The 22,563-nt window shown below is 39.6% G+C and overlaps 1 protein-coding gene across 3 annotated transcripts in view; it reads right to left on the reverse strand.

Annotated features, from left to right (window-relative positions):
• The window catches only part of MEF2A (myocyte enhancer factor 2A), a 38,021-nt gene that overhangs the window by 5,121 nt on the left and 10,337 nt on the right, over positions 1–22,563 (reverse strand). For 2 of the 3 annotated variants that reach the window (XM_049614026.1, XM_049614024.1), the window contains exons 4-7: positions 18,198–18,385; positions 8,372–8,395; positions 4,166–4,292; positions 144–270 (exon numbers count right to left, since the gene is read on the reverse strand). In XM_049614026.1, coding sequence (XP_049469983.1) covers positions 144–270; positions 4,166–4,292; positions 8,372–8,395; positions 18,198–18,385 — 466 coding nt within the window. The remainder of the gene's footprint in view (positions 1–143; positions 271–4,165; positions 4,293–8,371; positions 8,396–18,197; positions 18,386–22,563) is intronic. The other variant, XM_049614025.1, reaches the window with a different exon arrangement.

Below are 22,563 nucleotides of genomic sequence, written 5' to 3' on the forward strand. Positions count from 1 at the left end.
TTTCTCCAAACACTTGTACCACCTAAAAAAGAATCACTGTAGGACAGTCACATGAAAGTCAACAGCATGAAGACTGTAACAGCTAGAAAAAGAAAGTGCACGGGTTGGGAATAGAGATCTGGGGAAAATTTCTAGCTACTCACACCAGAGAGCTGAGGGCTGCTTGTCCTAAATGGTGTTGCTGCCAGGCCGACACCTGTCCCAGAGACAGCATTCCCGGCGAGTTGAAGCCCTGCAGGGCCGACAGGTCCGCACTAGTCAGCGAGTAATCTAAAACAAGGAAAGAAATCTTGCTCGTGTGTGTAATAAGAGGCCCGTGCAAAATAGGCTTTTCAAATAGTAGCTCCAGAAGCTCCTAGCTTGAGAGAAGCCAGGCACTTCATAACCTAAGACACCACACAGGTCTAACCCCACAACGGTTCTTCTTCTGGGAGGCCAACAGGTCCTGGCTATATTTGCTTATCTGGGATTATTTCAGTAAGTTTCAACTTTGTACTAAATGTTTATAAGTTTAATGTCTCACAAGAAGTTGAGATACTTTTTCCAGTAAATAGAAATAATGAAAAGGCCATTGCTAAAGGATGTTCCTACATAACCATTATTTTAAATGTGCCCAGCACTACCCCCCGGAAGAAGAGGGACAGGTCAGGCTGAGTCTGGAACAGCTGGTCTTAGGTTCTTGAAGTACAAGGGCAACAGGAAAGACACGGCACCCCTTTCCATGCAGCACCAAGCTCAGTGGCATAAATCATACATTATTACACAACTGATTAACTACATTTGCTCAAAGTACAGGGGCTGTCAAAGGTTTCTGCCTGCAAAACAATTTCAAGTTCATGAAAATACTTAAGTGTTACAAGAGTACAATATATAATATAGCTTATTTTATATGAATGCTTCAGACACAAGTCACTTCGGCCAAGACTTAGGACATGAGGTATCATTCACACATAGAGTTATTTCAGTTCTTCATTAACACTTGTCTTTTCCATTTAGTTTTAAAGAGAGGTGGCAAAAACCCTTCTAGTTTCAACTGCTTTTCCATGTCTCAAGAGAGGTATTTAAATAAGTTGGTCTTCCTAGCAAATTAACATCAATAAAAAAGGACCGGAGCGGAAACAGTGCAGGCGGTGCTCGCGTTCCGCCTGCCTCTACGCTTGCTCCTCATGCCACGGTCTCCTGACCGCCTGGTGCGTTCCCATTGGCTGGTGCGGGGACACCTGAGCACCGCTGCCTTCCACAGCGCCCCCCTGCGCCTCACAACTCTCTCCACCTCCAGTATTCCCAACCCCCTACTTGCTAACTTGCTACATCCATCTGGATGTCCCTCCAAACCACTCAAATTTGACACCCAAGCTGGATTCCTCTTTTCCTCCAAACCTCCTCCTTATCTTGATAAACGGCACCGACTTGCACCTCGTTGCTGGTGCCAGAAGCCCGTGGGTGTTGATACTTCCCTCCTACTTCCACCACCAACCACCAAGGCTGCTCAATTCTACGTACTGTCTCTCCATCCTGCCTGAGTCACCAGCTCTACCAGCACCACTCCGGTCCGAGCCATCAGTATCCGCCACTGGGGCCACTGATCCAGCCCCCCACGTGGGTTCCTTGCATGCAGTTTTGCCCCTCTGAACACTGTAGTCAATGTGATCTTAAAACAACAAATATGGTCATGCTACCTCTCTGCTTAAAACTTTATGGCTTCCCAGCACTCTCAATATCCAAAATCTTCAACATGGCCTCTAAATTTCTTACCTCTACAGTTTCAACTCTAACTGCCCTCCACCATCTCTGTCCTCCCCGTCATGCTCCTATCTCCTCGTCTTTGTACACAGTGCTCCCTTTCCCTGGAACACTCTCCAGACTCTGCCTGGCTTAGTCACCTGTGCTCCTTTAGGTCAAAGCTTCAATGCAGCTCTTAATATGACTACAATAAATTATTCCGAGAGCTGTCTATCCTGTGTCTTTCTCCCCCAACACTCCCTAAGTTCCACTACTAGCCACACTCCTGTTGTGCCTGGCCCAGTACCTGCCTCATAGTAGGTGTTTGATAAGTATGTGCTGAATGGATGCACGAGCAAGTCTAGGAAGCTGGGAGTGACCTTACTGATGGGCATGAGGAAGTGTCTGCATAACAACTGTTGTATTTTTTGAAATGTTGCTCATTTTTTTATCCCTTTATTGACCATCTGGCACGAGTCTGACTCTGTGTACCGAAAGCCAGATGATATACTAAAGAAAGATGAAAACGGTTATATTTTTAAAAAGGGCAACTAAATACATTAAAGATAATATGGTAAAATTAAGCCAAATATATGCTCTGAAAAAGAGTGCAAAGTCTAAGTTAAAAGAAGGAATCAGACTGAAGCCAAGTGATTGATGGTTTTGAGAGAACAGGACTCCATTTTTATGTTTTGGTGAATCCTTCTGGACTTTTAGAAAAACACGTTCTTGCGAATCCAACTGCATTTCTAAAAACAAGCATAGTGGAGTTTCTAAGTATACTGAAAAACCCATCATGAAGTGTTCAGTAAACTACTCTCACTTGAATACCAGTTCAAGCCCCATCTTCTCAGCTAGTATCCCTCTGGAACATTCTAGCTCTTAGATTTCCCTCTTTCCTCCTCACATGCTCAAGTCTCAGAGCGCAAACTGCCAACCTCGGCCACTGAGGACTTTACTTCCATAGCTGCCATCTCAGGTATGTCCTGCTCCTTAGCTGGCAGAAACTCGGGAGAAAAGCTATGTCCCTAGCATACTGTCACTCATACAGCTAGCTGGTCATCAGTGGAATGAAACAATTTCTATGAATGCGTAATCTCTTATTTTACCCTAGATTTTGCACTTAGTAGATTCGGACATGTTTCTTTTTCATATCGATTAGAAAAGGTCAACATTTTTCTAAAAGGCTTTTTCAACAAAATCTTTTACAATTTTGTTTTAAGTGCACTACATGCAATTAAAGTGACAATCAAATGTATCAGTGGCCTCAGGGAGCTCCAGACAGCAGTTTGAAAACACTGTGCTAAAGCATTTACCCTGAAGTCTAAAATTAGCTGGTTTTTATTACAGTCTACTTATAAGAATCATGAGAGGAATATACGCCCTATACTGCAGTCTCTTCATAACTGACAAGGTAAAATTTAACCGTTTCCTTCTCTGAAGCATCGGGTGCTTGCCTCTCAGCCGGTGAAAGTGCAGCCACACACCTCCTGCCTCTCCCCGGAAGGGCAGATGTATGTGGACGACTGTCCACACAGTCTGTGCGGCTCCACGCACCCCTGCACTCAGGGCAGCAGTTGTAGCTTTTCTTAACAACGCCCCGAAATAGTGGATTTTAAAATGAAACGTCGGGGCGCCTGGGTGGCTCAGTCGGTTAAGCGGCCGACTTCGGCTCAGGTCATGATCTCACGGTCCGTGAGTTCAAGCCCCAAGTCGGGCTCTGTGCTGACAGCTCAGAGCCTGGAGCCTGTTTCAGATTCTGTGTCTCCCTCTCTCTGACCCTCCCCTGTTCATGCTCTGTCTCTCTCTGTCTCAAAAATAAATAAACGTTAAAAAAAAAAAAAAAAAATTAAAAAAATAAAATAAAATAAAATAAAATGAAACGTCTAAATAAACATAAATGGGTGAAAAGCTCCTCTCCCAAAAGGGGAGTGACTGGCTCTGAGGAGAAACAAGAAAGGGCCTGGTCTTGCTCCCGGGGCACAAACACATGAAGGACAACACAACGTGCCCGGCACAGCGACACATCCACTGCCCTGCGGGGTCCTGAGTGCAAGAAGGCTCCATCTTCCCCAAGCTGGCTAACACGGCATGAAGAGAAAAACCTCTTCCTTCAACAGCTGGGAAGAGTGAGGGACTGTGCGATGAGAAACGACGACAGTCCATCCTCCTCGGTCTGACGCACGGGCCGTAATTGTGAGAACGGCCGCCTGTTTCTTTGTCAGGGGGAAGTAAAGGTCGATGCCGGGAAACCATTCTACAGTCAATGTATTTTCTGTACATTTTTCAAAGCTAGTATTTGTTTTTTTTAATACATCCAAATGTGAATCTAAAACACTGGAAATCATTTATTTCGATCAATATACTTAAAAAAAAATCACAAAAGCACATGCTGATCACAAAACAAAACTAAAATCCACGAAAGGCACGAGAGCAGGCTCACCAGTGTTGTAGGCGGTCGGCATGGCTGAGTACACCAGTCCCTGTGGAGGCAAGCTTGGGGTGGTCACAGACACGACTGGGGTAGCTAGAGGTTGAGTGGCTTGAGAACTGCTTATCCTCTGGGTATTCTGTGAGAGGGCAGAAAAAGTGTCATTATTTGAGTATTTATACTCAGACTTAGTATTTTAAAAATAACATTCAATTTAAAAGTGACATTTTTCACAGTTTTATGATGTGAATGTCATCATTTCTTAAAGCAGTGATAATGTGAAAAAAATCTTTAAAAATACTAATGGGAATAACTAAATGTTTAATTTCAAGGAACACAGTTAACTATTAATTTTCCCTTGTCTTTTTCAGAGTTTATTGATGTTGAGGATATACCCTTAAAACAGAAACTTGCATTATGGGTGATAACACTTTTATGTGTTCACATAAATAAGGACTCAATGGCGCTACAAAAACCGCCAGGCTACCTGAAATAAACGTCTGGGTTTTAAAGACCTGAAGAGAGCAAAAGTCATTTGTATACAGACAACGTAAGTCCATGAGTTTAGGGATCAAAACTACTTATAGCTGCAGCATTTCCATGTTAACATGGTTTTAAGTCTCGGCTTGCTGAAGTACAGCTTGCTTTCAGATTTCCTTCCCGGTGATCCTGCAGCTGATGTGCCCGCACACTGCGCACACACCACTTACCCCGCCCCCGTACGTGCTCAGCCTCCTCCACTGTCAACATCACCCACCCAGTGACCTATTTCTTAGCAGTAGGTTTGGATATGCATCCCTCAGTCCCCAACTCTTCTGAAAGGAGAGGCTTTGCATAGAGAGAGCTTGTGACTAACATACTTTTGGTAGAGCTGTGAATGGAGCGAAATTAAATGCTTGCTGACTGACTCCATCTACGTGGTATTCTATCTACACTAGGAATGAATTTTAAAAATCAACTATCAGGGCGCCTGGGTGGCTCAGTCGGTTAAGCGGCCGACTTCGGCTCAGGTCATGATCTCGGGGTCCGTGAGTTCGAGCCCCGCGTCGGGCTCTGTGCTGACAGCTCAGAGCCTGGAGCCTGTTTCAGATTCTGTGTCTCCCTCTCTCTCTCTGACCTTCCCCCGTTCATGCTCTGTCTCTGTCTCAAAAATAAATAAACGTTAAAAAGAAAAATTAAAAAAAAAAAATCAAATATTGAATAATCAAGTCAGTTTAAGATGGCCACTCCAGTACATGTTGGGGGATGACAGAGCAGTTTCTCACCACAGTGGCCTAAGGGAACACTCCAAAACAAAGATCAGAGGAACAGACTCCTTGATCCATGCAGTCAGCACACAAGAAGGACAAAGCATATCTCCTCCAGGGTTATTATTATTTTAAATGAAATTACAGCCTGATAACTGACATTTGGGGGTCTAAGTCATATCAATAAAACCACAAATCAGTGCCCTTAAGATTATGAAGACTCAAGAGTGTGATTCGGTCTTCTCTATCACCATTTCCAAAGGGTAATCAGATGAAGGCCTTTGGCCAGAGTTAGATGCTTGAATGTTGATCATTTGATTCGGATCCAGATCTGTTTATTTCTTTTTAGTTTGTATTTTCCACCCAATCTTGAAGTTTCTATTCTAATTAACAAAGACCATTTAGTATGTGGCTATAGCACCTGGGTTTTTGTCACAAATTCACTATTTCCTAAGTAGGGGGGAAATCATTTAACCTCTCTGCACCTCTTTGTACAGTAGGGAAGACAGTGATCTTGTAGTCCTACCTTGTGAAGCTCTATTGAGATCATAGGTGGGAAGTGCTTTGGTAACTGAAGTACCATACAGATGTTAACACAGTATCTTTATTGTCCCAAGAAACCCTCCCAAGATTTCTATAACTGGTTAACAAAAAAAGAGGGGGGAAAATATATTTATACCTTCTGACATAGGTATGCCCCCTGGAGCTACCATGAAGTAAAGGTGTTTTAGTACAGCAAGGCTGCTCAAGGAATCTATGTAGCCAGGCTCTTACCAGAAGAGTTTTTAGTGTAGGCCCCAAGGCACCAGTCCGTCCTTCCTCACTTTGGGTCAGAGCCATCCATGATTATATCTGAGAGTTCAAATCAATTTGAACCACTTCCTAAATGCTAATAGATGGTGTTTGTAATTATTATTTTGGTTTTGACCACAGAGCTCCACATTTAAAACTAATTAAGTTTTACAGTCTGATTCAGCAATTAAAAACAATTTTAAAAAAAGGGGCACCTGGGTATCTCAGTCAGTTGAGCATCTGACTTTGGCTCAGGTCATGATCTGACAGTTTGTGAGTTCAAGCTCCAAGTCGGGTTTTGTGCTGACAGCATGGAGCCTGCTTCTAATTCTCTGCCTCTTCTCTCTCTTTGCCCCTCCCCCCCACTTACACACACACACACACACTCTCTCTTTCTCTCAAAAATAAACACCAAAAAAAATTTAAGAGTCTGACTCAGCATAAGTTATAAAGGATATGAACTGTTTATAGTTTCGGATTATTTGTTTCTTAATTACAAATACCTTTTATGCTTTCTGCATTTTGTAGTTTACAAAGATTTAGAAATTTATCTTTGAGATTCTGTAACTGGGGTGTATTTTAAGGAATGTGGAAGTCACTCTATGGTAACTGGGAAATACACTTTCATCTCAGCATCAAGTTAATAATTTTAATGAATTTTTGAGGTAGAGATATACTTTGGTGTATATAATTTGTTCTAAGATTTGGTCACTGGAAATTCAAGAGTCAAATACTAGGCAAAAGAACACAGCATGACCCAGTTTGGCCTGGTTCTATCCATGCCAGAGCTTCATCTCCATGGCAATTTCCTGGCATGAACTCCAGAAGGGGTGGTGTGTGTGTGTGTGTGTGTGTGTGTATGCGTGCACACGGACGTGCGTGCATAACTGAACACCAATATATTGGTTCCAGCCATCAAAAGATCCTAATCTCCATGGCATTGACTTTTCTGAGTAAGCAACTTGTGAAACCACTAGAGGGCAGCATATTGCTAGAGAATTGAAAGGAAGCACTCCTGACAACCTAAGGTAACTAGTCTAAGATGAATTATTTTATACTGAATTATAAACTTAAACTTCCGTTTTCTAATCATTACTGTATCACTAAAGTATTTCCCCAGAAGAAAGTCCGAATCTACACATGATGTAATCAACACCACAATGTCAGCGAACTAATATATTTTAGTTTACCTAAATAGAAAACCACATCTAAAACTGTGAGTGATCACAAAGTTAAAGAATGATCTCTTATTTTAAGGACAGAGCACAGACCTTATCTAAAAAGAAAAAAAAAACTGTGCAAAACACACCAGCATGCATATATATGTAATAATAAAATACAAATACAACCAACAGATGCCTTCCCCCCATGCTCTCATGCAATCTGAACATTTGTCCATGCTACAAACTAAAACGTTTTCAAGTTTTTCCACCTTATAAATATCCAATTAGCAGCTGACTTTGAATTCATATGATCATTTCTGTGAATCTGGGAGTTTAGTTCCCAAAGAATAGATCAAATGAAAGTTCTTTTTAGTCAGATTTACTTTCTAGAAGAAAAGCCAATAGAAATCATTTGTTCCAGAAAAAAAGTAATAGCTACTTTTAAGAGCAGAGTATCTCCTGCTAGACAAAAGTATAAAATCTGTGTAAATTACATTCGTTTTAGTAAACAGGGAACCCCCTTATGGTTCAGATCATCTCAGATAGTATGAAATAATTCCAACGCTGAAAAAGGTGACCTCACCAAAAATGATGTCATCTTTTTGAAGGAAAGAGAAATGGCACAAGACCATGTGTTACAATCTGAGGAACTTCGAGGGTGAGGTCATTTTCTAAAAACATGTTAATAATTTGGGGAACTATATACGGTATTTTGTATCTTTCCTTAAAAAAATCTTTAACAAGTAAGTGTCTTGTGATCATTGACAACTCTTGTTTTTAAAGGCTCTGTTCCAGTGTTCCCTCCAGCAAACGAAAGGGGTCAAGATACACAATTATACATAGAGAAACGAGACAGACTCTGTAGTTCCAGTAGCTTGGTTCAGTTATTCAAAGTGCTTGCAGTGTTTAGTAACTACAAGAAAAACTGTGTAACAAAGGGAACACTCATTAGATAAAAACGTTTAAGAGAATTAGTACTTTCTAGATCATTTGTAACTCCCTTCAGGCACACTCACCAACTCCAATTCCTCTTCCTCCGACTGTACTCAGCACATAAGAGGGATACAAGAGTTACTAAGACTGTTGATACTCAAAAATAAAATATTTCTTTAGAAAAACATGTTATTTGGACACTGGCAGTTACTTGGAACTCTCAAGAGATGATTATACATATGCAACGAATACAAATCTAAATTACTTGTTTCTTCACTGGTAGTTGATTTCAGAAGAAAGACAGGCTTTAAAGACACCACTCCCCCCAGGCTTCATCGGCTCCTATGCTGGCCTCACCTACACACAGCCAGCTGCTGCAACAGTATGTCAAAGGAGTTCCTCATCACAATACCAGTTTATATTTGAAATCTTGAGAATACTTCATCCTCCCGTCCCTAGCCCACTGTGTCATACATGTCCATTATTCATCTTCTAGATGTGTGCTCTTTGGTCAGCAGAAATTATTTTGTTTCCTTATCCCACAGCAGCTAGCACAGTGTTATGAAACAACAAGAACTCAAACATTTGTTAGTAACGATTTTAAATAACAGATTTATAGATCATCTGCAAATACCATTTTCATAGATATAATTTCACTGTGGAAAAGCCACACTTATGAAGAAAATGAGACTGGAAGAGAAGTGAACTGATAAATCATGTCCAGAAAAGAGCTGAATGAAATGTATTCGCTCCTTTTCTTCTAAGCATCTAGAAAACATTAGGCTAGAAATCATCTGCTAACTAGTTTTTTCCTTATTTTACTTTGAGTAAGTCAAATTTGTCAATCTATGGAAGGTATCTTTATAGGCACCACTGATACATGAAATCCCAATCTGAAAGCAAGTTCATCCGCAAACACTATAAAACAGGGAGGCTGGTCATCTACTCTGAGAAATAATCACTTGGTCTACAATGCTATTTCAAATATGGGTAAAATGTTCTTCGACTGTTTAGTTATAGATATTTTTACACATCTCCAATGATAAGATTCACATCAAAATACTATGGGTGTGTGATGCATTAGTTTTCACTTTAAACTCAGGGAAAAGGGTGTAAAATTATTTATATGGCAAATTTTGAGTATTCTGCAAAGATGCTTCATGATCTGTGTAAAAAAGACCAGCGATCCTGACCAGTTGCTAAATGCCTAAATGCAGTTTTGTCTTAAATTCTGCAGTTTACTGCTAATTCTTATAAACATATTTCTGAGTCTTAAATGAACCTTCCTATGGTTTTCATTTCTGAAAAACAGTGGCAGGCATTTCACATCTTGTTCCTGAAAGGTGACTATCCAAAATGCTTAAATGTTTTTTCTGAACTCCTTTTTTTGGCGGGGGGGGGGGGGGGGGGCGCGGTAAAGTATATTTCTTTGTTATGTATGTATGTAGTTTTCACTTTGTATCCTGCCATAATTTTACCCTTAGAAAGCAGCTACAAACAGAGCATAGCATCACATACTGCACCCCAGCAGATCCCCCCCGCCCCCCATCCAGGTTTACATTCCAAAGAAACATGTTACAGTTGTCAAAACTAATAAAAAGACCAAAGCAGAAACGAAAGCTACAGACTTCACTTGGACTTCCCTGGTCTTCTTCACCATGTCCCTGTACTGATCGAGGACCAAATCCTGCGTCCCATATGCCCTTAATTGTCATGCATCCTTAGTCTCCTCTAGTCTTCGACAGTTCCCTCCCATCTTTCCCTGTTTTTCATGACCTTGATAACTTTGAAGAGTACTGGTCGAATATCTTGTTGAATGTCCCACAATGTGGGTCTTTTATTTTCTCAGTTAGATAAAGAGCGTGGATTTTTGCAAGAATACCAAAGAAGGTGACTGTGACCCTCTTAGCACATCATATCAGAAGACATGCCATCTCATTACCAGTGATGTCAAGCTTGATTGCCTGGTTAAGGTTACGTCTTCGAGCATTCTCCACTGCAAAAATCACCACCTTTCCTTTGTAATCAACAATTATTTGGGGAGAGGCATTTTGAGGATGTGCAAATACCCTGTTTTTCCTTAAACTTTTGATCACTCATTTTAACATCCGTTGACCTTGCCTGGCCTGGTCTCTGTACTGTAGTGTTATAACAATGATTTGCTATTTCGCTCTTTCTGTCCACATATGTTAATTAGAATTCTTCTCTAAGGAAGAGCTGTCCCATCTCCATTCATTTATTCGATAATTTACTCGTATCGGTAATAGACTTGGTATTTTTTTTCCTTGGGTAATAATCCAAATCTACTATTACTTATTTTGTTACTTAAACTGTTCTCATTTTGGCCACTGGGAACTCTTCTGAAAGGCTGGTTCCTGTGACCTTTTCACCTGCACTTCCTTATCCTCTGGCACCTCTCTGACTCATCTTGAATTTTCGTCACTCCAGCTCTACAATCACTTCTCCAAGGAGTCCTGATTCTCTTTGTTGGAGAATGTTTAGAGACAAAGATCCAGCACTAGCTGTACTCAGTTACCAGGTGTCACTGTTTCAAGGGCCTATCAGCAGACAGAGCTAGGAAACATACGGTACGTACTATTCACGTGTATATACATTTATATTTCTCTACTTATATATGTCAAAAAAAAACCACACTGAAACTTCCAACTGCAACCCAGAAACACAGGGTTCACTGTAGCTCCCCCAACCCCACACCCACCTTGCTTATTTGTAACTTTTTTTTCCCCAAAAATGAGAAATCTGGCTTTCTCTATCTATAACGTATTCACTGTTTTGAGTGTGTTAACAAATTTACTATCTTGAACACAATGATTTCCTACAATTTTTTTGTTCTACCTAGAATAAAACAATGTCCAAAGTTACTGGGAGCTCTTTTCTTCCTCATCCCCTTCAGTGCCATCATCTCACCCACTTGTGATACAGTTATATTCACATGTCACGGTCTGCATTCAGTCTCCAATTCCCCTGGAATCCTGGTTTTTAACTGCATATGGTAAAAGTCACTCTATGTATTGTATAGTTTTTACGGATTTTAACACAAGCATCGACTCATACGTACATCTAACAACACGGGATCACAGAATGGTTCCATTACCTCAAAAATTCACCTCAAATTTGTAGTCAACTCCTCTCTCCATCCCTGGCAACAACCACTCATCTGCTTTGCATTTTCCAGAAGGAAATGTAAATGAAATCCTATACTATGTAGTCTTTTGGATCCAGCTTCTTTCATTTAGTAAAATTCATTTAAGATTCATCTATACTGCTGTGAATAAATAGCTCATCCTTTCTTATTGCTGAGCAGTATTCCTTTGAATGTTCCACAGTGTGCATAGCATCCACCCATTCATCTGCTGGAAGGACATTTAGGTTGTCTTCAAAGGTTTTGGCAATTATGAAAAATACTGATTTCTGTAGAAACATAGTTTTAATTCACTTGGGAAAATTCTCTAGGAGAGAATTGTTGGGTTGTATGACAAGTATATACTGAACTTCATAAAAAGATGCTGATCTGTTTTCCAAAGTGGTGTATGAGTTTGCATTCCAAGCACGAATGTGGGAGAGTTCTTGCTGTTCTGCATCCTCGCCAGAACTTGGGTGTTTTTAGTATTTTGGTTTTGTTGGGTACTTTTACTTGGGTATAGCTGACACACAACGTTACATTAGTTTCAGGTGTTCGACACAGCAATTCAGCAACTCTATACGCTATGCTGTGCTCACAAGTGTAGCTACCATCTGTCACCAAATAATGCTGTCACAGTATCACTGACTATATTCCCTATGATTTTATTTTTAAAAATTTTAGCCATTCTAATAGATGCATAGTTGTAGCATTCTGGACTCAAGTCCTTTACTGGATATGTGATTTGCAAACAGCTTCTCCTAATATTTTTATTCTCTGGATAGGGCCTTCACAGAGTAAAACTTTTTTGATAGTGAAACTATTTTGATAAGCATCAATATATCAACCTTTTCTTTATGGACCATGCTTTTGGTGGTGTATTGTTTTTTCCAATGTTTTCTTCTAGAAGTTTCAGGGTTTTTGTATTTTGCATGAGTCTATGACACATTTTGAGTTAATTTTTGTATAAGGTAGGAGTTCTACTTTGAGATTTTATTTTTGCATATGGATGTTGAATTGTTCCAACAGAGTTAGTTATAGCAACTATCCTTTCTCCACTGAATTGCTTTACTGCCTTTGCCAAAAACCAACTGAATGTATTTGTGTAGGTCTATTTTCTGGGCTCTCTGTTTTGTCCAGTGATCTACGTGCCCATCTTTGTGCCTGTACCACACATTCTTGATTACCATGGCTTTATAGCAGCTCTTGAAACCAGGTAGTATCTTCCTATTTTTGTTCTTTTTCAAAACTTTTGGCTATTATAGTTCCTTTGCCTTTCCATATATATTTTAGAATTTGTTTATTGATACCTACAAAATAGCTTACTGTGATTTTGATTGGGATTAGTTTAATGTATAGATCAACTTAGGAATAAGTGACATACGATACTGAGTCTTCAAATCCATTAACATAACGTACCTATTCATAAAAGCCTTTGATTTCTTGCAACACTGTTTTGTAGGCTTTAGCATGCAAATCATGAACACATTTTGTCTGCTTTCTATCTAGGTATTTCTTTAATTTTTGGTGCTATATAAATGGGATTTTTAAATTTCAAGTTCCAGTTATTCATTGTTCGTATAAAAATACAATCCACTTTTATATATTGACTTTGTACCCTATGACCTTGCTAAACTCACTGACTGGTCCCAGGAGGTTGGGTTTTGTTTTTTGGTTTTATAGATTCTTTATGCTTTTCTACATAGATAATTATGTCTTCTGTGAATAGAGACAGTTTCATTTTTTCCTTCCCAAAATGTATACATTTTAGTGATTTTTCTTGCTTTACTGTTCTGGCTGAGACTTCTAGTACAATGCTGAAGATGAGTGGTGAGAACAGACATCACTGCCTAGTTCCTAAATTAATAAAATACAGTATTTTCCCTTTATTTTAATTAAGCACCTTAGTTGTAGGACTTTTGTAGATGTTCTTCATTAGGTTAAAGACGTTCCCACCTTTTCCTAGTTTGCTGAAAAATTTTTGTTTTTATCATAAACGCTGAATTCTGTTTACAGTGAATTATATGGATGATTTTTCATATAACCAGCTTTTGTAGTCCTGGGATGAAACCATTTGGTTTTGATACACTATCCCTTTTTACACATTGATGAAAATTATTTACCAGTATTTCACTGAGGAGTTTATCATGAGGCATACTCACGTGTTTATGTACATTTCCAAGTACAGTTGTGGATTTTTCTATTTCACCTTTTAATTCTATAAGTTTTTGCTTTATAAATTTTGAAGGTCTTCTGTTAGGTGCATATACATTAAAGATACTTATTTCTTTGGGGCGCCTGGGTGGTTCAGTCAGTTAAGCGCCTGACTTCGGCTCAGGTCATGATCTTGAGGTTTGTGAGTTTGAGCCCCAAGTTGGGTTCTGTGCTGACAGCTCGGAGCCTGCTTCGGATTCTGTGTCTCCCTCTCTCTCTGCCCCTCCTCTGCTTGCACTCTGTGTTTCTGTCTCTCTCTTTCAAAGATAAACAAACATTAGGGGCACCTGAGTGGCTTAGTCAGTTAAGTGTCCGACTTCAGCTCAGGTCATGATTTCACGGTTCGTGGGTTTGAGCCCCGTGTCAGGCTCTGTGCTGACAGCTCAGAGCCTGGAGCCTGTTTCAGATTCTGTGTCTCCCTCTCTCTCTGCCCCTCCCCCACTCACGCTCTCTCTCAAAAATAAACATTAAAAAAATTTTTTTAAAAAGATATTTCTTGGAAATTGGACTATGTGCTGCTGTCCTTCTTTATCATTGGTAATATTCCTGACTGTAAACTCTACATTGTTTGGAATCATTATGGCTATGCTGGCCTTCTTATGGTTAATGTTTGTATGGTATGTTTTCTCTAGTGTTCACTTTCAAATAGGTATCGCGTTAGGTGTAGGTTAAGGGCTTATAACAGTGTATTTATGATTTGCCTCTCTGTCTTCTGTTGCCATGTATTTTATTTTTACATGTGCTGTAAGTACAAAATTCATTCCCACTGTTTTTGCTTAGAAAGCTGGTGATCTTTTGGACCAATTTTAAAAAAGGAAAATGCCCAGATTTTGGTTTCTAATACCATTCTCCAATAAAAGGAACCAAGGTTCCTTGGAGAAATGCCCGGTTCTAGCACTGGGGCAGGAAATATACAGGATGAGCCTAGAGCATTTTGTACTACCTGAAAAATTTTCAAGCAACTCCCCCATGCTCCCCGCCACCAAAAAAACCCCATGAGGATGACTGTGTGAGAGAGGCACAGGAACCACCCAACGAGTCCTCAATAGCTAAAGCTAGAACAATGTGAGCAAAAGAGTAAGACAGTATTGGTAAAATTAGGTATTCACAGAATTTAGAAGTATTATAACCCCAAGTATAAATGACCATAAGTCCATATTAACATAAATTATTAAATAAATGAAAGTGAACAGATCAGTCACCTGTGCAGAAGAACTCCAAATAACTGATGTAGACATTCTGCCCTCAAGGAGGTAGAGCCTCACTCCCCACTCCTTAAGTATGGACCTCGCATAGGGACTTCCTTCCAAGGAGGACAGTTTGGAAAGGAAGAAGAGTAATTTTGCAGCAGAGAAACCCATGGAACACTACATCAGCAAGGTGACCAAGGTTACCATCGATAGGAATTACCAATAATGATAGATATGATGTGATAAAAATGGCACTTTATCTCTATGGCCTTCTTCCCTGAAACCAATAACCCTAGTCTAATCATGAGAAAAAAATCCCAACTGAGGAGCATTCTACAAAATACCTGACCAGTACTTCTCAAAACTGTCAAGGTCATTAAAGCAAGGAAAGTCTTACAAACTATCACAACCAAGAGGAGGCTAAGGAGACATGACTACCAAATGTAACCTGGTGTCCTGGATGGGATCCCAAAACAGAAAACACATGCAGTTAAAAACTAAGGACATCTTGGGGCGCCTGGGTGGCGCAGTCGGTTAAGCGTCCGACTTCAGCCAGGTCATGATCTCGCGGTCCGTGAGTTCGAGCCCCGCGTCGGGCTCTGGGCTGATGGCTCGGAGCCTGGAGCCTGTTTCCGATTCTGTGTCTCCCTCTGTCTCTGCCCCTCCCCCGTTCATGCTCTGTCTCTCTCTGTCCCAAAAATAAAGAAAAAACGTTGAAAAAAAAAAATTAAAAAAATTAAAAAAAAAAACTAAGGACATCTGAATAAAGTATGGATTTCAGTTAATAACAGTGTATCAATACTGACTTGTTAGTTGTAACAAGTGTACCATACTAATGCAAGATGTCAACAATCGGAGAAATTGGGTTTGGAGAGCTTTCTATCCTATCTTTGTAATCTTTGTAGAAATTTAAAATTGTTCTAAAATAAAATGTTTATAAAATTATTTTATCTTCATTTACTTCATTTCCATTGTTCTTTATTGCTTTGTATAGATCCAAGTTTTTGCTGGTATCATATTCCTTCTGTGAAGGACTTCCTTTAGCATTTCTTGTAGAGTAGGTCTGCCGGCAATGTATCCTCCAGGTTTTTTGTTTGAGAAAGTTTCTCTCTTTCATTTTTGAAAGATATTTTTGCTGGATACAGAGTTCTAGGTTGAGGGGGTTTTGTTTTGGATCTCAGTACTTTGTTACTCCGCTGTTCTGCAGCTTGTGTAGTTTCTGAAGTATGTTATAAATTCTTACCTTTGTTCTTCCGTCTCTTCCCTCTGGCTGCCTTTAAGAGTCTTCCTCTTTGTCTTTTGCTTTTAGCAGTCTGAATGTGTGTGTACCTATCCTACTTGGTGTTGTTATGATTTCTCCAAATATTTCTTCTGCTCTGTTCTCTCTCTTCTCTTTTTGGAAGTCCAATTACAAACATGTTAATCCACCTGATAAAAGTCTACAGCTCTTGAAGGCTTTGTTCTGCTGTTGTTTGCGCCATTTATTTTCACTCTTTCTCTTTGTATTGCAGTTTGGGTAACGCCACTGACCTACAGGTCCTTCCTCTTGCTAGGTCTTTAGTGTATGATCTGAGTTCATTTAATTAGGAATTGGGCTGGGTTTGAGCTTCACTGTTGCAATGGTTACCCTCAGTACATCCACCATGGGCCTCAAATCCCTCTGGGAAGATGTGAGCGTTGATTTGTCAGGGGCAGTTTGTTTTTTCCCCAGTGACTGTTCCATTCTCAGTATGAAGCCTTCTCTTGTTGGTGCCGTGCCCCAGGCCGCAGTGCTTCTCGGTCACCCTGCCCTGCTCCTCCACCATGGGCTGAGATCTTTTTCCATCTCCATTTCTCCAGATACAATAGGAGGTCACCAGTGCCTTCAGGGTGACACCTTCTGTTTTTGATCTCCTCACAGACTTCTGGTCCATAGGAGAGAAAGGGGAAAAGGGTCCAGGCAAAACTTTTTATCCCTAGTGCGGTGGCTGCTCTTCCCCTCTCCCACTTGTATGCTACACAGACTTTTTCAGAGTATCCCCAGTCTCTTCTGTGAGTACCTAGTGGGGTTCACGGAGAAAAAGCCTATCAAAGAACTCCGACTCCTGTATCACAGCCCTAGGGGTTTTCCACTGTCCTGCCAGTGAACACTTGACCTCCAGCAATCCACCAATCATCTGAGCTTAACTCTTATTACCTGTGTCTTACCCAGGTAAGTCAGTGCTCAAATGTCCTCTCCCTGCAGTTTCTGTCTCTCCCTAGAGCCCGGGCCACTTGGTTGCCATGAAATCTCAGCACTACGATCTATCCACGGAGAACTGTGAACCTGTCTGTCCTACTCATTTTCATTGTAAGGCTGGGAGCCACACGGTCTCCAGCCTTCTATCTCCAAATGAAAAAGTACTTGCTTGTTTCTTGACTTAAAAGATTATGGTCCTGGCTCCCTTTTGTATTACCCTGGACAAGTACTAGTTTCCTCATCTCTACCTAGCCAAAATTACAGTATAATTGACAGTCAAATAGGACAATGCATAGGAAGATGTTTGGGAATCTACAAAGCATCATACATACATAGAATTATGATCTAAAGCCTGACAGCATCAACTTTCACTTAGCGAAAAAAATCAAATTGTGAGTTTAGCAGCTGCACCACAGAAAGGACACATGGCACATCACACTGTTAGTCAAACAATAGTGATACGAAGAATGGTTTTAAAACATATTCTAATTTTTTTCTATAAGAGGCTAAAGGGGATACATATACTCTTCTTCATAAATATAGGATTAAAAAGCATATGAGGCTGGAACTATGAAGACATTGCTAAGGGCTGGAGTGGAGAGACCTGTATTCTTTACAGAATTAAATGGGAAGGTGATCTGAGAAGGAATAAACAAAAATTATTTGGAGAATAACTCATTCAGTTTTGATGCACTGTTCCCTACTCTGCAATGGTTCTCTTTGGTATGTAGAATTTTCTAAAACCTGGTTTAGTGTTTCTCCTACAGAAAAGCATGTGTAATTGATTACTGAAAATACGCAAAGTACAGAGAAGAAACACCTAAGTCAGGTTTAATTTATAAATCTGGTGATGGGATCTCTGAGCAAAGGTTCCTGCCTGGCAAAACTAAACTTACACATAACAGCCTCTCTTTATTTAGCTTTAATTTTAAATAACCACTCGGCATATTTACATCCTGTTTTTCTATAATCTGATTTTTGTGTATTTAAAATAGCTTTGCCTCTTCAAACGCTAACTTCAAATAGAAACATTCATTAGGAAAGGGTCTAGATTCTATGGCAGTACAGAAAATTCCAAAGGAAAACATAGTCTGGCTGTATAAAATGTGTCTCAAAGAATTAAGGTGAAGAAAAATTTAATGTACCAGGGGAGGCATCATGCCCTTGCTTGAAGGAGGGATGACAACGCGAAGATCTGGTTTTCGACTGTTCATTCCAAGATTGCCGCCACCGGGAGGAGGGGGAGACTTTGTAGGCATGACTTTGCCTAAGCTGTTTGCACCAGTAGTTCCAATCAAATTTGGAGAAGCTCTGGAGTTTACAAATCCATTCCCTGGAAAAAGGAAATATCCTTCATTAACATGTAAAGAGTCATCAAAATACTCTGGTACAAATATGAAACAGGTTTTCCCTAGTCCTGGTTTTACAAATAAATTTTGTAACACAACTCATTAGGAGCAAAAATATCAACCCCCAAATAAGCAAAAAGATCAACTCAAATCTGAAATACATATAAAACTGAAGACTTATGTCACTTGTTTTCAGTCTTACTGCTTGGACCTACTGGGAGAGATACTTAAAACACAAGGCATCTCCTACTGGGGACTGAGATAACGGAGCTATTTTAAGAAACTGCTTGAGACCAGCCTAGTCATTCATCCCTGTGGCAGAGGCACTCCTACTAGTTCAGGGCCTGAACTAGTGACCAGGGCAACTCCTTCACTGCAGCTTCCTGAGCACTCAGCTCTACTGCTTTGTTTTCACCAAGTACTTGTTCCTTATTGCTCTACCGCTACCTGCTCCATTTCTTTGGCTGCTGGTAAGGTCTTCATTAAATATCTGTGGTCTGACTTTAATCATCTTATTCCTGCTTTTCAACTTCCCTAAAAGAACTCTATTAGAGGAAATAAGGAAATGGATATCTTGTGGTGTACGTTCTAGATATACAGTCCTTTTGGGCATCATTTGAGCTACAAGACAAATGTAAGAGGTCATCCCTATTTTCCTGGAGAGCACAGTCATCCTAGGTCTCCTGTGTAACAGCCTTGTGGTTTAGGTGGCTGACTCCACTTCAATCACTGCTTGGCACTAGGTCCAAGCCAAGCCAGTGAGTATGGAGGCATTCTCCCTCCCTCACCACAGTGAGGGGATCCAGGAATGTCTAATCAGATCCTAAGTAGAGAAGCTGTTCCGTGGTGGTGAGGGAAGCTCCTGCATTCCTCCAAGGACAACGGAGGAAGCATTTTATTCTCCAGCCATTTTGAGACTCAGAAGAAAGCCAGAATGAGGAAAAAGCTGACAGAGAAGGAACCGCAGCCTGAGTTGCCAAGAAGTAAAATGATGGGTCTCAAAGAACTGCAATGAGTTAATGACGAAAAACAATTATGTATTACATGTTTTTCACTTTAAGAGCATTTGTATTGGGTTATCAGAACATTTTAAATCTACAAAAGTTTCTTCAATGGAACAGAACTATTATTTAAAGCCATTTACAATCCAGACAGCAGTTGGTGGATTATAAAATATTTTCAGCAATAGTATTATAATGAATAGAGACAACTGATTAAAAGATAGGGGAATTCGAAAATTTTAAAAATATAACTGGAAAGAGATGGATTAAGTTCTTAAAGATAAACAACTGAAGAAAATGGATGCTTTGATATATCTGCTTATAACATATTCAGAGTTTGAAAAACATGTTATTTAGGTGAATTATTTATATGAGTAACTAAAAATTGATGTTTGACAATGTGGTATAATCAACTTTATTGAATCCTGACCAGTGCATTTTCAACGGACAAGGAAAACAGCGGTGAGGTATGGCCCTTGGGAACTGGTCTATCTCTGCAGCAGCTGTCATTCAACGTGTCAGGATTCCAGATGATCAGTGTTTCTCTCCCCTACACCTCACTCTCCCCCAGCTCCTCCTGCTTTCTCTGACACTTTTACCAAGGGACACCAGTTTTAATTCATTTATGTGATTTAATTTTGCTGTGGGGACTGGTATTTCAGTTAACCTTATGAGGCAATTTCCATTATCTTGAAGCAGTACGTATTAAGTCTGGGCCGAATCTCCTTTCCACACCCCAGAGAGCAATTCCTATGTTCTGCTAAGCTTCAGAAAGCAGTGCTATTAAGCAATCTCCTCCCCGGGCCATCCCTGTGGAGTGGAGCGCATCCATGCACTGGGCAGAAGTAACTGCTAAACAAGCCATCTGGATAAAAACTGCTTATCAAAGATTGTTCAAAAATAGAGGGTGTGATAGAAACCAACAGAATATTAGATTAACAAGTACAGATTAACGTTTCTCTTAATTAACAGGCACAAATATACATTTGTAATCTCTTTGATAACATTGAGAAGATTCTTATTTGCTTGATTTGTACTCAAATCTGAAGGGTAAGGCGGTATTTCTTCTCAAATACATTACGAGATGATTCGAGGATAATTTAGAAGAATGCATTATCAGGAAGCTCTATACTCTCTTCCCATGTGGAGTCTATGGTGCTGAAAAGCTACACATAATACCATAGCAACCCAGAGTGAAGAGAATCTAAAAGCATGGTATTCTTTAGTGTGACGTCAGAGTCTGCAGCAGATAATTATTACAGGATGTTGTAAGTGTTGGGTAACTTGCCAGCTTGAAACATGATAACCTTATATGCACTATTTGTGATTTTGTAAAGTGTAGCAATATACTATCTTAATATATTTCTTACTTCCTATTCACTTTTTATGACAAAATGAAGATATCATTGAGATAGATTTTTAAGGCAGATACCTTCAGGATATAACTCATGTTGACATAGTCTATAAATTTAAGAACTGCAGTACCAATTCTAAATGGATAAACCCAATTTAATGTGATTATTATTAAAATGTGTTTTTAGGTATTAAGGTAAATTACACCCTGACATAATACAGGATACAAATGCTCTTGAGCAAACTGCATACCAATGCCTCTTGAAACCTAACAAAGCTAATTTCACTTACGGTCCTATAGCTCTGAGGCATATCATTCAATTATATCAGTCTGGCTCATATTTCAGAATATCATATCAGCTGACATAATGCATTAAGTGGCTGGAAAGCACTCCATGTCCTTAATACTACTCTTTTAGGGCTAAATTGTAGACATTGATGCCTTTAATGTCTTATTATTATGAATTAAATTCAGAAGTTGAACTGATATGCAAAGACTTTTGAAAATCTCAAAAGATTCTGAAAAACTCATTCAAAGCAAGGTTCAAGAACTGATTTTATCATATTTGACAAATTTTCATAAAACCTGACAAAGTTTCAGCTGATTATTCAGTAAATAAGCATTTTAAAAGCTTGTAAAATTGTATTTTTATAAAGAATGAGTTGATGAGGTTTCTAAAAGTAAAAAAGCCCATGAGTTTCAAGATTATTGATGACAAAAATAAAATAACTGATGACATATTTACTTGATTCAGTGGAAATTCCTGTATGATAGAGAGCATGGATTCTGTCCATTAGAAATGCGTATCTACAACAGACAATGCTCATGAAATCCTGCTGCTTCTTTTCCTGTATACTGTATTCGCCCTCTCAATCTATCCCATGTGGACAGCCCCAAAGAGGCTTCTCCTCCTTCAGAGACTTCATGCAGCCCCTGGCTTTAACCACTGCCTCAGTGTACCTCTTACATCTGTGCTTCTGCTTTATATCTCACTTCAAGTTCACATGCAACCATCCGGTGGCCTTTTCCCCAGATATGCTGCTGTCATCTCTAACACAACCTGTTTAAACTCCTGTACTACCGCCATCCCAGTCACTTCCATCCCACTTTCACAGGGCTCAAGCCCTGCTATTCTTGCTTTGCTATTCATCCATCTTCTCTTTAACTGCCGCTGCCTCTGCTACTCTGCAAGCCGTTACATGTTACCTTCACTCACCCCTAAACAATTCCAAGAGCTTCTTGAGCCCTTCTATATACTAGTCTGGTATATATATATTTTCTCTTTCTCAAAATGTTTTTATAAAGCAAAACTGCTGGAGATCAGAGACTTGATTCTACACTTGATCTTTAAACACAGGCCCAAAGTTAAAAGGAGTTCCTGAAGTTATATGAACTACAAATTATCTGAGTATTAAATGTAAATTTTCCACAGAGAAATAGGTCTAGTAAGCCAAATCAGATTGCCACTATGGAAGATGGCCACAATTTACAGTATGGACAACACTGGTTTCACTTAGACAATGACATAGCCTGAAGACAAAAAATTATCACGTTACAAGGAAACACAACTGAATACTCTAATTCATTTACTATAATAAAAGTTTTATGACTGTGGAGATACCGTATCAAGATGGCATCATAGAAAGTTTAAAAAGTAGAAAACGAGAGGGAAAACTCCTACTTCTACCATCCCAACATAACTATGATAATCAGTTTGGATTTCCCTTCCTTTGAATTTTCCATAAGCATGTTTTTTTTTTTTGCAGTTTTAAATCACAACTCAAAAGGAATTCAGCTGAAAATTTTA

This window comes from Panthera uncia, assembly GCF_023721935.1.
Source record: "Panthera uncia isolate 11264 chromosome B3 unlocalized genomic scaffold, Puncia_PCG_1.0 HiC_scaffold_1, whole genome shotgun sequence".
Taxonomy (NCBI): Eukaryota; Metazoa; Chordata; class Mammalia; order Carnivora; family Felidae; genus Panthera; species Panthera uncia.